The sequence below is a fragment of the Centroberyx affinis genome, unplaced genomic scaffold, assembly GCF_046629955.1.
Source record: "Centroberyx affinis isolate AG114_WGS23_722 - 3 ecotype Tasmania unplaced genomic scaffold, CSIRO-AGI_Caff_v1 ptg003578l_1, whole genome shotgun sequence".
NCBI lineage: Eukaryota > Metazoa > Chordata > Actinopteri > Beryciformes > Berycidae > Centroberyx > Centroberyx affinis.
Window position 1 is genome coordinate 31,617 of NW_027281505.1, and position 15,061 is coordinate 46,677.

General features: G+C 40.5%; 1 protein-coding gene across 1 annotated transcript in view; it reads right to left on the bottom strand.

Moving 5' to 3' along the window:
* Window positions 1–502: 502 nt before the first annotated feature.
* Window positions 503–15,061, bottom strand: part of LOC139661670 (glypican-6-like) — a gene marked incomplete at its 5' end in the record, with an annotated part of 37,482 nt that continues 22,923 nt past the window's right edge. Inside the window, 3 exons of the mRNA XM_071540200.1 lie at window positions 503–720; window positions 1,337–1,512; window positions 3,192–3,322. Coding sequence (XP_071396301.1) covers window positions 503–720; window positions 1,337–1,512; window positions 3,192–3,322 — 525 coding nt within the window. The remainder of the gene's footprint in view (window positions 721–1,336; window positions 1,513–3,191; window positions 3,323–15,061) is intronic.

Below are 15,061 nucleotides of genomic sequence, written 5' to 3' on the forward strand. Positions count from 1 at the left end.
ACACTAAAAAATGTTTTGTCAATTACAACATTGCCATGCATGCGCACAGTAAAACTCTCTTTTCCTTTTTTCTGTGTGGGGACTAATGGGGATAAAATGGGTGTTATCTCTTTTTCACAATTTTGTCATATAAAGAAAAAGAAAAATAGATTCCCATTTATCTGAAAAATCACTGATGTGAGCATCTTCAGATGGTTTTCACTTTCTAAAAGAGAGCCATGTTCTTCAAAACCCATTCTAAAAACATGGGAAAACGCCACATTTTCTTTTTTTTTTCAGAGATGTGAAAGCTGCTTCAGTGATGGCACCAAGCATTCTTTGGGGGACAAGCAGGATGCAGCACTGCACTCACTTCCAGTCCTACCATACAGTAAGCCATTCTCGATAGGTTTCCAGGAGGTTCTACATGTCCAGTGAGGGAACTTTAACAGCATTAGAACTTGCTGTTAAATTATACTGTAAGTAACAGTACAAAAGTCATTGGTCAGGCCACATGCAGGTATTATCTCCATTGTGTCTGCAGTGCCCAGAGTGGGAGTGTGAGGGCAGCCAGCACCAGCAGCAGGGAGGGTCCGGGGGACAGCGACTTGCCTGCTGCTGCTGCGCGTTCATCGCTCCTGTCGGCTCCGATCACAGGAGCCTCTGTTCCAACAAAAACAAACTCTGTGGTGCAGCCATCAGCGCAGCCGCTGCCACTGCCAGAGGCACTCCCTTCATCGCCTGCAGAAACAAAACCACACAAATTAAAATGTATTTACAATTACAACATACAATTCAGATGTACACACACAATAACAATGACAGCAAACAAGAAAGATGACAACAAAATGACAGCAACAACAAAAATGGACTGAAGGCAGAACATTTCAGTGAGTAGACACACAGCCACACAGTTTATTTGTAGCTGAGAGAATCCCAAATAGGAATCTCACATCCTGTCAACACAGGGGGGATCCAAAGAATCAGAAAGGAAGGCTTCTGTCATGGCAGCATTTGAGATGTACATATGTTCCTAAACATAGGCCTGGATGCCTGTCATCGTCTGTGTAGCCGCAACCAATGCTATTTATTCTCCTAATGATGTCGGTCTTGCTTTAGTGCCTCATTTCTGCATCCTACAGAGCTGTATGATGGGCTGCTACCTCAGTGACATCCGAGACCTGTATTTCTGAGAGTGTGTTCTTGTGTGCGTTTGTGTATGTTTATGTGGGTGGTATGGTCCAGAATAGATAGAAAAGCTTTTCTGCCAGTCTTGTTTAAAATTAATATTATCCTACAGTGGATTCAGTCGTCTCTACCCGCACTTCCCAAACACTTGAAAGATCGGAGAACTTACTGCTGTCCTGGAAGTAGATGTCATTTCCATTGTAAGCATTCTTCAGCTTGTTGGTCATGACACGCAGGGCCATGATCTGCTGTCGAATCAGTGTGTCAGGCCTGGTGATATCCACATCCACCTCGGGGTTGTTTACCTGGTTGGTCAGACCCTCTTTCACCACTTCAGGGAAATATCTGGTCAGGATGACACACCAAAAACCACTGTCATCCACTGTCTCCATGCAGTGTCACTGGCGGCACTATTACTGTAAAATGGGTTGGTGTGACAGTATTTTCTAAATTCATCACCAAAGGTTTTGTTTGAGTAACATAACAGGGTTTGGTAGCTTCTGTACAATAAGACAACAGCATGTTTTTACATTAAGTTCAAATAAAGCAAGAAAAAAAATCTTCAAACATGCAGCCAACAATGTTCTTAAAATGGATTCAAGTGTCACACTCAAGTCCATCTGTCTCTACCTCTATTTTGCCATCCAAAAACTGTGAAAAATCAAAGGTCTCTTGTGCTATCGTCTCACATGGTACTACAGATGTGGCATGTCGGTCTGTCACTGTAAATCAGTGTAACATGCAGCATCATTTGAATTTATCCATCCAGTGGCATCAGTGACAGTGCATAGCCTAACCCTAACCCTAACCTTAACCCAAACAAATCACAGTGGTTACACAGACAATCCCTCATTAAAAAGGCTGCAGGGTCAACCCCTTGGACAGCCATGAGTCCATCACTTGTTGAGAAGTCTTAGAGAAAGACACTGCACCCTCACTTGCTCCACAGTGAGATGAAAGGATGGTGAACCCTTTGCAGAAGATGTGTACATGTGTGAGCATCTCATGGCAACAAGTGACGGAGGGGGGCTGAGAATTCACAAACTGGACCACTTGAAATTGGATTTTAAGTGCTACTCTTTGTAAGAACAGCTGTTTTAAAGGGGGCAAATATAAGTGTATAATCAAGCTTAATAGTCCATTTACCGACCATTCAAGTCGAGAGTGGTTGCACTTCCCTACGGAGAACTTTCAACATGCCTGAGGCCCACAAAAAGAGCTCCCTGATCAACTGAGGTGTCTATGTGAGGTTGCTGTTAACTTGTACAGCACACTTGTCTTTTTCTTTTTTGTAATAATCTTGTAATACTGTATTGAAATTTCTCTGTAACGATCAAAACCACATGACTGTGGCACAATGAGAATAATGCAATACATGAAAAAGACAAACTGTGCTTTTTGAAAACACCCTTGCAGTGCTGTCTGGGTTAACTTGTCATTATTTAACAAATCAATCATTTTTACAATGTGAAATGCAGACATTCTGTGTTCAGGTAACAGGAGAATCAAATGATTTCATGATATACCTCAGGTCTGGGCCGACTGTCATTAAAGTTTTATTATTGCTGGGCAATCAACTTACCTTCCAGATTTAGAGCAGTGTTGAGAAAAGGTATTGGCACAAAAAAGGAAATTAACATGTCTTTTATTGCACCATCTGGTGATTTTATTACGTGGAGAGGGCCCAAGTGATGGCGTGATGTGTGTTCTCTGCCAGCCCCTCTGGTTCACTGTTAGAGAAAACAACCTGCTGTCCAATCTACTGTATGGCGAGGCTATACTCTACACACTGTGATGATGATAACTATAGGGAACATTCACGGTCCCCCTGGGTATTAGACACTGCTTAGAGCCTTAGGGCTTATATATAAGTCCCCTATATAAGTATTGACCATTGTATTTATGGCGAGATGCGTTAATCTGGTAACTCAGTGGGTGCTAGTTCTAATCCCCAGCAGGCAAACTGTGATAACTAGAGAGCAGGGTTAACTTCCTCTGGTTATATAGAATGGAGAAGTGCTCACCTGCCCTTCGTGTGGCTGTTCCAGCACTGCTCCTCATCAGACTCTGTCAGCTTGCCCTTGGTGCAGATGTCATTTGGCAGGTTGGACCAGAACTTCTTGGACTCCTTCAGCTTCTCTTTGATGTCAATCACCTGTAATGAGCAAATACATGGGAAAGAACATTGATCATTCTATATTTTTAAGGCTTTAAGGATAGAAGTGAATCGGCTGTCAATGTGTTGTGCAGAGTATACACATAATTTAAGTAGTTCTCACATTTAATCTTAGATTGATAAAAAAAAAAAATCTCAGCTTGGTCATTAAGCTAAGAACTAAAATTAATTAAAGGGGATAGTTTAATACTTTTTTTTTTATAATTAGGAAATAATTTACCATAGGTTGAAAAGAAACACAAAGAAAATATCAGGGCTGAGTACTCTAGACAATGAAAATGATCAAGGAACAAAAATATAAACAGCAGCACAACAGAATCCAACACATTCCGATATGGAATTGTTACACATAGTGACTTTAAATGGAAGCAAATGTTTTTGCAGTTGCACCATTGCTTCTTCCCGTTCATTTATTGCATCAGGAAAGTGGCACAGTTTAAATTACCAGGATTTCAGTTACTTTCTTTTTTCTTTCTCTTTTCTTCTTTTCCACTGCTATCCATAATGCGTTCATCTCTGATTCATACAAGACAGACATGAGGTTTTGAATTTGTTATCTGGCATGAGTTTTCACCCCCCACTGATTCCATCTGGCCATGGCAAAGAATAAGTTTGAGCTGGTGACCAGCAAACAGGAAAAAAACATGATGATTCCTCTCAAACAGTAGCACGCTGCATTGGTTTTGTGATTGTAGTTGAAAGTGGGTAAGATTGTGTTCGATTATGACTTACAATACTTGTGCCTAATCTGAATATTCATAAATCTGTGCGATGAGAATTGCCAAAACTGAGCAGACCTCATTTCAAAATGAGGAAAACAATCACCTGTATTGGCCATATAATCATATCTATGAATATTTTTGGTGAGATGGTAATATTTCCATATTAGTAATGCTTCAATTTTGTTCATAATGCAAACATATGCACCTTGTATTACAGTCTCAACAAGGAGTAATACAATTTAAACACCAGCATGATAAATGCAGTTTGCCAGTTAAATTATTGTCCTAATCATATTTGATTACTTACTAATTTACAGTTACTCACTACTAAAAACAGGCCTAATACTTACTACTGCTAGAATGTTTTGTGTTCATGACAGAATTTTTTCAGAAACCTTTGAACAGTCAGAGTTTCCAGTACTGTGGAAATTAAATGCTTCTCAACTGCAGTCATCACAAACACATTATTCTCTCTTCTTTGCAGGCTTAGCGAGTAACAGACCACCAATTACAGCAATTTCAAAAACTACACAGAATGTTCCAAATATGGGGGTACATGGATGCATTATGTTTTTTTCTTTCCCTTGGGTTGATGAATGCAGAGTGTGATTTTAGCACAGCTACACTAAACAAGCTGTAGGCAAAGGAGAAACACAGATGATCTGATGGTTAAAAAACAAAACAAACAAACAAACAAAAAAAACAATTATTACATCCTGCACCCATAAATCAAAACGGAACCGCAATTTGTGCACTGTGATTAGATTGTAGATGTGTTGTATTCATTGTGTCTGTGTGTAAAAACTTATTTAGGCTAGAATGAACATTGTCACCACTAGTACAATAATAGTTTTTGTATTTTTTTTTTGTATTTGTCCTACCTTGTGACTGATAGCAGTCAACAGAAAGCAGTCACAACCACAGTCTACTCATCTTCTGCCAAAAGCAATGGCCATCATTTCTCCTGACATGCTTTCAAAAGCCTCTAACTGTCTTTGGTGCTGTCAAAGGTGTCATCCTTTTCTTCTGGCAGAGGGATCAGATGGGAAACCAGCCAGAGGCATATGCGCACATCCATTAGCCGGATTTTGGCCATCAAGATCTTTCACCTGGAGCAAGTTATCACCCTGGTAACCCATCATACTGGACATGAGGTTTGTGGCAGGGTGGGGTCCAAGACCAACATGACTTGGTACACAATCATGTCTGGGGTTTCCTCAAGCCATTTTTGCACTGTCACAGGCAGTGATTGGCAAGAATTTGGATGTTTTGCCAGCATCTTTGTCTAACTTTATGTTGGCTTAAAGCATTTGAGGCAATGACATATCTCGACATCCTACTAGGAGATATGGGAGTGACTGGACCAGGGTCTGCCACATCTGTTGAGAGGTAGCACACTGGTTTTGAGTTGAGAATGCCCTCAACTTCAATGAATACAGTGCGGAGGACAACTTAAGGAATGTTTTGATCCCCAAGTACTACCAGGAGTGTAGGAGTTTACAGATCAGATCTCCCTTTCCCACACATATCCAAAGTGGGAAGAGAGAGGGGGGTTGGGCTTGAAGCTCACTTGCTGAGCTGCTCTCCATCTGGGAGAAGGCCTTCAGGAGTTCATTGTTCCTACCATGAAATCTGGTCTCTCTATGAGCAAAGATCTCAAATTGTTTCCTCCTTGAAGTGCAATCACCAGAAGGCCATGAGAAAAAAGTCCAAATCAACACTTTCCAGCAAGTCGACAAGTATGCAACAAGTAGTCATCCAACCTTCATGGTATATGCACTGAAGCGATCTACAGCGGACAAGAATGGAGGTTTGAAAAGCTGAGACATGATGGAGGATGATCTGCTATCTTAGGTATTTCTAGATATTTCCAAGCCACCTATGGCATTCAAAACATGATTTTTGGTGCTGTCGAATAGCATCCCGGCAGCGTAGCATCCAGTATCTTTTCCTCAATTCCCCAAAGACCCTTTCTGCATCCAGGTGTGGTAACTAGGTCTTAATCAGCAGTCTAGTTATAGGATGATCCGGGTCCATCTCTATAGGGTGAATAGTGTCTGGATCAAGTTGCGCGGCCCTGTGGAGTCGTCCTCCAACTTGAATGAGACAGACTGCTTGGTCATATTCAGGTGACAAGGTGAGTAGGCGGCTATCCTTTGATATAGGACATCCTACCTTCAGAGTATTCAACTCTTCTGAGAAACCTACTTGGACTTGTTGTAGAAGCAATAGATAAGCTTTCCTTACAGTGGCAGCAAGTGACTCCTCTGCCACCCCATCAGGTCTTTCCAGGTGGGGTATTTGGTAGCAGCAGGTAGGCTCAGGGCAAGATTCACTGAGATATGATGGCAGAAGGTGGCGTTTGTTGTCTTCATCTCCTCAACTGCCTGATCAGCATCAGAGGGTTTGGGTCAGGTGGGCCAGAGCTCTTGAGACTGTTTCAGAATGGACCTAAGATAGCTCCTGGAGTGTCTTCCCACATGTGATGTTGTCTGCTGAATTGGTATTACTATCGCACATACCTCCAATCCACCAAGCAGGAAAGATCCTGGAAATCGGCCACTCGAGTCCCCACGAAAAACCTTGTGTCGACATGAGTCTGATTCCAGCCATGGGAGTACTGGAATCACCCCAATAGACAGTTTGGTGGGCAGACAGAGTCCGTTCTGCCCAGATGGTGTTGGCAAGTTGAGTTGTGCAAGTGGCAGCACAAAGTTCAAGTTGCAGAATAGAAAGTTGGCATTTAGGAGCAACACAGAAACAAGCCATCATGAGGGACACATACTGGTTGCCGTATGAATCTTGGGTGCAGAGGAAGCTCCATCAAGCCACCACACTATGTCAGGTGAAGGTAGGTGATGAGACCCTTTAAGGTGTGAGGTTGGAGCGTGACCTAAAGCAGGTTGTTGGTCAGAGGCTGCTGCTTGAGGGCAATGGCTTAGGTGGAAATGACATGTAGAGGTTGTTGATGTGATGAAGAATAATGTTGAACAGGTGGCAGAGCAGCGTCTATGTCCAGTCGTGAGAGACAAGGGTGGCTCTGCCGATTCATTGTAGGCTTTGCTAAATGTATATTAGCAGAAATGTTAGTTAAGTTGTAGTAAGCTTTTGTTGGTGATTTGATTTTATTGCATTATTTGCCAAAACACATAGCTGGAGAGCATGTACCTAGCGCTTAGTTCAATTTTCAATTTTTCTTTCTTCTCATCTAATTTTCGCAACACAGAACACAAACGTCAACTTTTGAAGAAACCTTTGGGAAAAATAATGAGCTTGTTGACAAAAAACACATAAAGACATAATGACAAACATTTGTTTGTGTCTCAAACATCAACAAAATATTGCTCTACATATGACTTGCTGCCTTGCATAACTACCTTGCATTATACTAAATGTGTTGTATATATGCATGTGCCAGCTGCTGTTCTGAAAATCACTCCAAACTGTGAGATGAAAAAATCTGAAAATCAAGAAAAAGTAGGAAATGGAGTGGTCAAGATTATGGTTAGGTTTTAAAAACGTTTGGACAAGTACAACTAGTCTGTTAAGGGATTCTGTTCTTAATGGATTAAATCCATATGGTGCTGATGGTGCTGCCAACACCAAGTGATAGCAATGGGTTTTTTAGAATGCTTGTGAATGCTACAGTGAAATATTGAAATATTGAACACAATCAATCGTCATGATGGCAAAAACTAGGAAAATAAGGCTCAGGTTGAAACCGGAATTATCCTTTAAAGCTTTCTCTGTTGTTCTCCAAGAGTAGCTGAATGATTTCATTTTTTCTAAGTGTTGAAGAAGAAAGACTGATCACTGTCAGCTAACCATTAGGGCATATGCTGTGTACTGGTCTGCCTTTGTTTTAGCTCCAAAAATACGCCTGTGGCTTCTACACAATAATAAGCATTCCAAAATGCATTGAAAAAAAAACAACATTTATTTATTCTGGAGGCTCTAGTTAAAATGTGGTATCAGACATTTTTACGGTACACCAATGGGATGCTACAAAACACAATCCCAAGCATGTACACACATTCATTAGGTGGACAAGTGAACACACATGTGCTTGTGTAAACCCCCCCCCCACACACACACACACATCTCTGTCATCATGTCCTAGTTCCACTGGGGATGAGAGAGTGAATACAGTGAAGCCTCAGGTCTAACAGGACATGAAAGACCCTGTACCGACAGGATGCCACTGCAGGAGGCTGCCCTCACGTTTGATGTGGTAATCCTGTCATGGAGACACCAAAGCTGGTTAAGTTTAACAGACACCGGTGAGACTCTGATTCATGAAGGCCCTCAGCACCCTGGCCCCGACAAAGAAATATTGATCAGAACATAAAGTGTTCTGCTACTTTACTTGATGCTTTAAAATACAGCCACCCTGACTTTGTTCTGGGCACAGTAATGGCGCATTGATATGGTCCAAACTAAGGACTGATCAGTGCAACAGCAATATTTCAGCTGAACTGGGGCTATAGACAGAAAGGGGTCTTGTAACATGAAGGAAGTAAATCCATATATAATTAATTTGGGAATTTATGCCTATGAAAATATAATGCAGTCTTGTCAACCTGTATAACTCAATGTACAGTTCACTTGAGCAGTGTCAAAAGTAGGGATGTTCCTAACGACTAATTTCCCTGTCGATTAAATGAAAATTTAAATGTAGACTAGTCGACTAGTCTAAAAGTAAGAAAACACTCCGAAAACAGTCAAAAATGAGCACAATTTAATCTATAAGGTTAAAACGTTGTCCGAAAAAATATTGCATGTATTTAAGAGCCATTTGAAACGGTTAATATTCTTCAATAACTGTGGCACTTTGTGCCGTTTATTATGAACGTTGTACATTACAAAACATGACAACTCACTAAATAAAAGTTAACAAATAACATTTAAAATAATAATAAGAATTATTAAAAAATAATAATCTGTCATCAGAAAAACTACCAATAATAGGCCTACAAAAAAATAACAATTAGGCCTACTGATCGACGTGACATTAGATTATTAGGCTATTCAACAACGGCGTGCTGTTGGCAATCAGCTTCAAACAGCAGGTACACACACACACACACACACACACACAACGTGGTAGGCCTACTTACTCGACTGACGAAACATTTTTGTTCAGCGAAATCAACATGTCAACATGTTCGGGTGAAAGGCGAGACCTCAGTCTATTAACAATAAGTCCAGCAGCTGAAAAAACTCTCAGCTGGCACAGATGTTGCAGGCACACAGAGATAGCGACTTGCAAGCCGGCATAGTTTTGGAAAGCGTCACGTCTTCCCGCACCACCACACAAGTGGATCTTCGTTAGGTGAGATACAGGTTTACAGCCTTATTTTCTTTTTCTAGATCAAAATACTGCCAAACCGCGCTGGAGATGTCATCTCTGTCCGGTCCCACTTTCCACCTTTACATCCGGGCATAACCGCCTGCTGGGGCTGCAGTCCCGGCTAGTGGCAGGTGGCTGCGTAACATCTTAGATGCATCAGTTAAGCGGTGTACATTATTAATAATTAGTTTAACCGACTAGTATTTCTGGTGCCGATTAGTGAGGGTAGAAACGACTAGTCGACTAATCGCGCACATCCCTAGTCAAAAGTTCAATACCAGCACAGCCAACTCCATTACAGTACTACAGCAGTAAACATTGACACACTCATGAATAAATGCACGCACACACACACACATACACTTATGCATGTGCTCACACGCACGCACGCACGCACGCACGCACGCACACACATACACACACACACACACACCTACTGGATGCAAATTTTGAAGATAGAAATCTTTAACCAAGAGTCTTTACATGAGTGCCCAGGGCAGCAAGTCTGACTCCAGCAGGAATAGTCATTGCTATCGCCACAATTGTGCTGCTGCAACTACTGGATTAGGTGGAGCTGAGTCTTCAGGGTCTCTCTCTGTCTCACTGGTAGCCCAGAGTTTACTGCTGCTGAGGAAGCCTCTCGGGAACTGATAAGAGGTTGGTAGGCAGTAAATAAGAGATTGAGGACAGCTGCAGATTCTCACTTTGGATACACTAATCTTCTTATTTCAGATTTAAGATCATATATGACAGTAATTTAATAAAATCACAGCCACTTATTCTCACCATTCAAACAAAGTCCTAAACTCATCCTGAACTTATAATCCTTTACGAACCAGAACATCTTAGCTGTTGAATTGAAGTTCTGCTTTACCCACAAGTTTGCCCTGTCTTTTAAAGCAGATAGGGCTTTCATACAGCCCGTCTTCTGATAATTTGATGAAACCAAACCCCAAATTGTCAGAAAATTAAAAAATTCAGCATGGCTTACAAGGGCTGTGTCCTGACTATCAAAACCTGCTTAAGGGGCGCTAACTAAAAATGAATTGTGTGTATGTACGATACGATAGGACTTTATTGTCAGATTTCTCTGAAATTTGTCACGTATCATAGCAGCTCCGTTCAAAATAAACATAATGACATGACATTGCACATAAAACACATAACCACACCACATTCAATTACATATAAACATCCAAATAGCACATAAATAGCAGATAAATAGCACAGTTATCCCCGTATTGCGCTAAGCCGCTGTATTGCACTCTCCACCCAAAATCCTAATTTTATACCTCACCATTATAATTATAATTATTGTACAGGAGCCCCTGATTGCACTTCCCTGACTGGCCTGCTGTTTTGGTTAAGCAACATAACTGACTGGGGAATAAAAGAATTCCTCAGTCTGTTGTGTTTGAACTGCGGAACTCTGAACCGCCTTTTAGAGGGCAGAAGTTGGTACTCTCCATAAAGTACATGCGAAGGGTTGGAGGGGATACTATCAGCTACCCTTAACTGAAAAAGTTGCTCTAGTGGCTGGCCAACAATCTTGGAACAAATTCTCAATTGTCTGGACAGCCTGGCTTTGAGCTGGACAGACAAGCTGGTGTACCAAGTTATGATGCAGTACTGCATAACACTCTGGATTATGGATAAGAAAAAACATCAGTAGAATCTGACTACTAGCCCCAAAAGACCTCAACCTATGAAGAAAATAAATACGCTGCTGGACCTTCTTGCAGATAAAATCAATATGTGTGTTCCAAGACAAGGTGGCATCTATGTGTACCCCCAGGTATTTATATGATGTAAGTTGTTTGATTTCCTCATTGTGAATTACTACTGTGGATGGGTAAGAATTAGGTGAAAGACCAAAAATAATTTCCTGTGTTTTCTTGGTATTTATAACAAGGGCATTCTGGTCACACTACTCTACTAAGTTGTCAGCACTAAGTTGGTATGATCTTGGGTCATCTTTATCTGTCAACAGAGATAACAAGGTGGAATCATCAGAGAATTTCACAATGAACTGATTCAGTGTGCTGGTGGAACAGTCGTCAGTATACAGTGTGAACAGTCTTGGTGAGCTCACACAGCCTTGGGGAGCTCCAACATTGGTGCAGATATTGTTTTATTTACCTTCACCATCTGTACCCTCTTTGTAAGAAAATATTTAAACCAATGAATAAGATAGGGATTAATCTGTAGCTGGATCATCTTGGGCAATAGAATGTCTGGCCGGATTGTATTAAATGCTGATGAGAAATCAAGGAAAAGAGCTCTGGCATACGTTTTGGGTTTATCTAGATGCTTCGAAATGAGATGTGTGAGTGTGACTACTGCATCTTCTGTGCTACGACCTTGTTTATATGCAAACTGATATGGGTCAAGTTTATTGCAAGTTGCCCTGGTGAGATGCTGGACCAGAATCCTCTCCAATGACTTCATAACAATGGATGTGAGGGCGACTGGTCGAAAATCATTGTGTTCTTTAGGGTACTGTGTTTTAGGGACGGGTATAATGTGAGAGGTCTTCCATGCTACAGGAATATTGGGTGTGTCTAGGGAGAGTTGGAAAATTGGTTGCCAAACTGGGGCCAATTCCCTTGCAAAAGATTTTAAAATAAAAGCGCTACACTGATCCGGACCAGTAGCCTTCCTCACATTAGTATGCTGAAAAATGCACCTAACTTGATCGATAGTAATGACAATCCTGTCTGAGCTAGTCTAGTAGGTATAACGTCTTTTTTCAGAATTGTCTACAAAACAAGTTTCAAAACACGTAAAGAAAAAGTTTAAATCATTTGAAAACACAAGCTCATTTTCTGTTGCAATCGGTTTCTTTGAAGAAGACATTCCTGTCATGCTCTTCATAGTGTCCCAGAGTCTTTTGGGGTTATTTGCTTTCAAAGCATCCTCAAGATGTCGTCTATGTGCCCGTTTTGCCTCCCTCAGTTTCCCCCTTAAGTCCTTTTCGCCTGCTTCCTCAGACCCATATAAGTTTAATATCCTTGGTAATGTAGGTCTTATTGTTAGGATAGACCTTTATCATTTTTGTAGGAATAACTGTCTGTACACAAAAGTTAATATATTCACTTAGATGACATCACTGTGGAGATGTCATCTAAAGAGCCCTCATGAAATGTTTCCCAGTTTGTGCAGCCAAAACATGCTTTGAGCTCTTCTATACTATCCGGAGTCCATACCCTGACAACCTCCTCCTCTGGTTTACTGCTCTTTAATTTTGTCTTGTACGTTGGAATTAAGTGCACTATGTTATGATCAGAATTTCCAATGGGTGGTCTAATCCTGGACTCATATGCCCCCCTTTAGGTTTACGAAGCACTTATCCAAAATATTGTCTTTTCTCATCTGATTCTTCACATACTGGTGGAACCCAGGCATTGTGATGTCCACCGATGTGTTTGTGTGCATGCGTGCGTGCGTGCGTGTGTGTTTGTGTATATGGGTGTGTGAGCACAGCAGCTCATCCTGGCATGAGTGCTGTCTTGGGAGTTATGTCCTTATTGTCCATAAGGACTATGCAAATTATAAAAGCTTCAGGGGTAGAGATGAACACATAATGAAAGCAATAAGGAATATTCATGTTAAGACATGTTGTTTACAGCTGGCAATGAATGATGCCAAGACATCATGTTCAATGGTTAATTACATCAGGTATTACATCAAAATACATCACACAAGAAACATAATAGCACAACATGTACAGAAACCACAAATAATGTTGGTCCTGCATCTTGCCGTCAGTAGTTCTTTAGGTATAATGTGAATGCCTGTCCTCCATTCGAGAAGTTAATGATACAAACAGAAAAATGGAAGATAGTTTGCGTCTTGAGCCCAAACATGACATATTCAAAACCAAGAAGAAACGGCTGGTCGACAGACAGATTCTGATGCAATGGCTTCCTCTGGGAGTACAGATGCATGTAAAAAGATAAACACTCAAAGTTCAATTCCATTGTTAAAATCAACCTTAAAAATCTCAGAAATGGAAAACGTCATGTTACAGTCCATCATTAGCCATGCTGCGCAAATGCTGTTCTCTACATCCATATGGCATGTAGCAGTGCTGCCACGAGCATGTGCAAGCCAAATTACAAAATAAGAGCGATGCATGGACCAAACATACAAATCGTAATATGCAAGGGCTGTATCATACAAAGCTGTATATTGAGTTCGTTGGATTTGTTTGGTCTGCATGCCACTCTTTTTTCTAAACAGGGGTTTTAACAGGACCAGCAGCAGCCACCATGGCTGAACAGACAAAGAAAAAAAAAAAAACGGACCTATAAACTCAAACTTCAAAAATCCAAGGAAAAAGGCGTTACTGTCAACACTGTTTGAATGCAAAGTGATCTCTAGGAAGTGCAGTGCAAAACACCACACCGACGACTGCTTAGCACCAGAGATGGTACCAAAAACAAAAAAACAAAAAAAAAATAGGATCTTGCAGATTGCCTTACTTTTCCATAGATGTCAATAATGCTGGGAAAAAAAGCATTATTAGCTTGTTCAGTGACATATTGTAGTGATACAATGATACACACCCACCAGTGTTCTATATTATAACATACTGTAGTTTAATATATATATTTATCCTTCATTAATAGTTACTCATAGACTTGAATTCATGTTCACTGCTTCTGTTCTTTGCCATCCTTTCAACATTGTGGTGTTTAAGCTAAGTGTGGTGTTTGAAAATCACAAATTACTGAATACTGGGAAAACTCTTTGAGAAAGTGTTGAGGCTGTTTGTTTAAAAAAAGTGCTAACAGGTTAGCAACATTCATGGAAAAAGGAGGCAATGGCAAATTAACATGAGCAGATTACAATTAGCACAGTACAGTCTTAACAAGGGGCAAACAGATTTGGTCATGCATTGCACATTAGGTAATGATTCCTCAACATCAACACAACTTCAAGAAAAGTGAAATTAAATAAATATATTTTCAAATAAATGGCCTGGTTAATGTAATAATTCCTGTTTACAGTATTGGGCATGCTTTGTTAATATGTTAGAAAATGAAAAACTCCACATACAGTATATATGTGGTTGCAACTGCACATTCAAGGCCCAGGAATATGAATTCAATGCAAAAAGCTTTTAATTGAACACCATCAAGAGCTTTATCTTCAATAAAGAGCTTTATCCTTTATGTTGGTAAATTATTTAGTAACAAGTGAGTTCTGGCAAAGACAGAATGTAAGAGAATATAAACATAGCATTTACAACTATATTAGTTCATTAGTAAACATGATTACAGTTATTTGTGCCTTAGTTACATGTTAGTTCAACATTAGTTCATGCATTAACTACCTAACAAGCTTATTATAAAGTGTAACCAAAATCGTTTTTTGATGCACAATCAATACTTGACATGGCCTTTTGAAAACAGAGAAAGTCTAAAAAAGAGTCAATCCCCTTGAATCCTGCAGCAATTTCAAAAGCTAAAGCGCCAGATAGAAAAACAAACCCACTGCTGTTGTTTTACCATTGTAATACATTTCCTCTTTGCTCTGTGTGCCGGCTTAATTAAAGATTTTAGTCAAACAGAGCCTTATCCCAAACCCGGCTCCCACTGGGTTCGCTGACTCTTGGAAGTGATGTCAAATGGCTGTTGATCT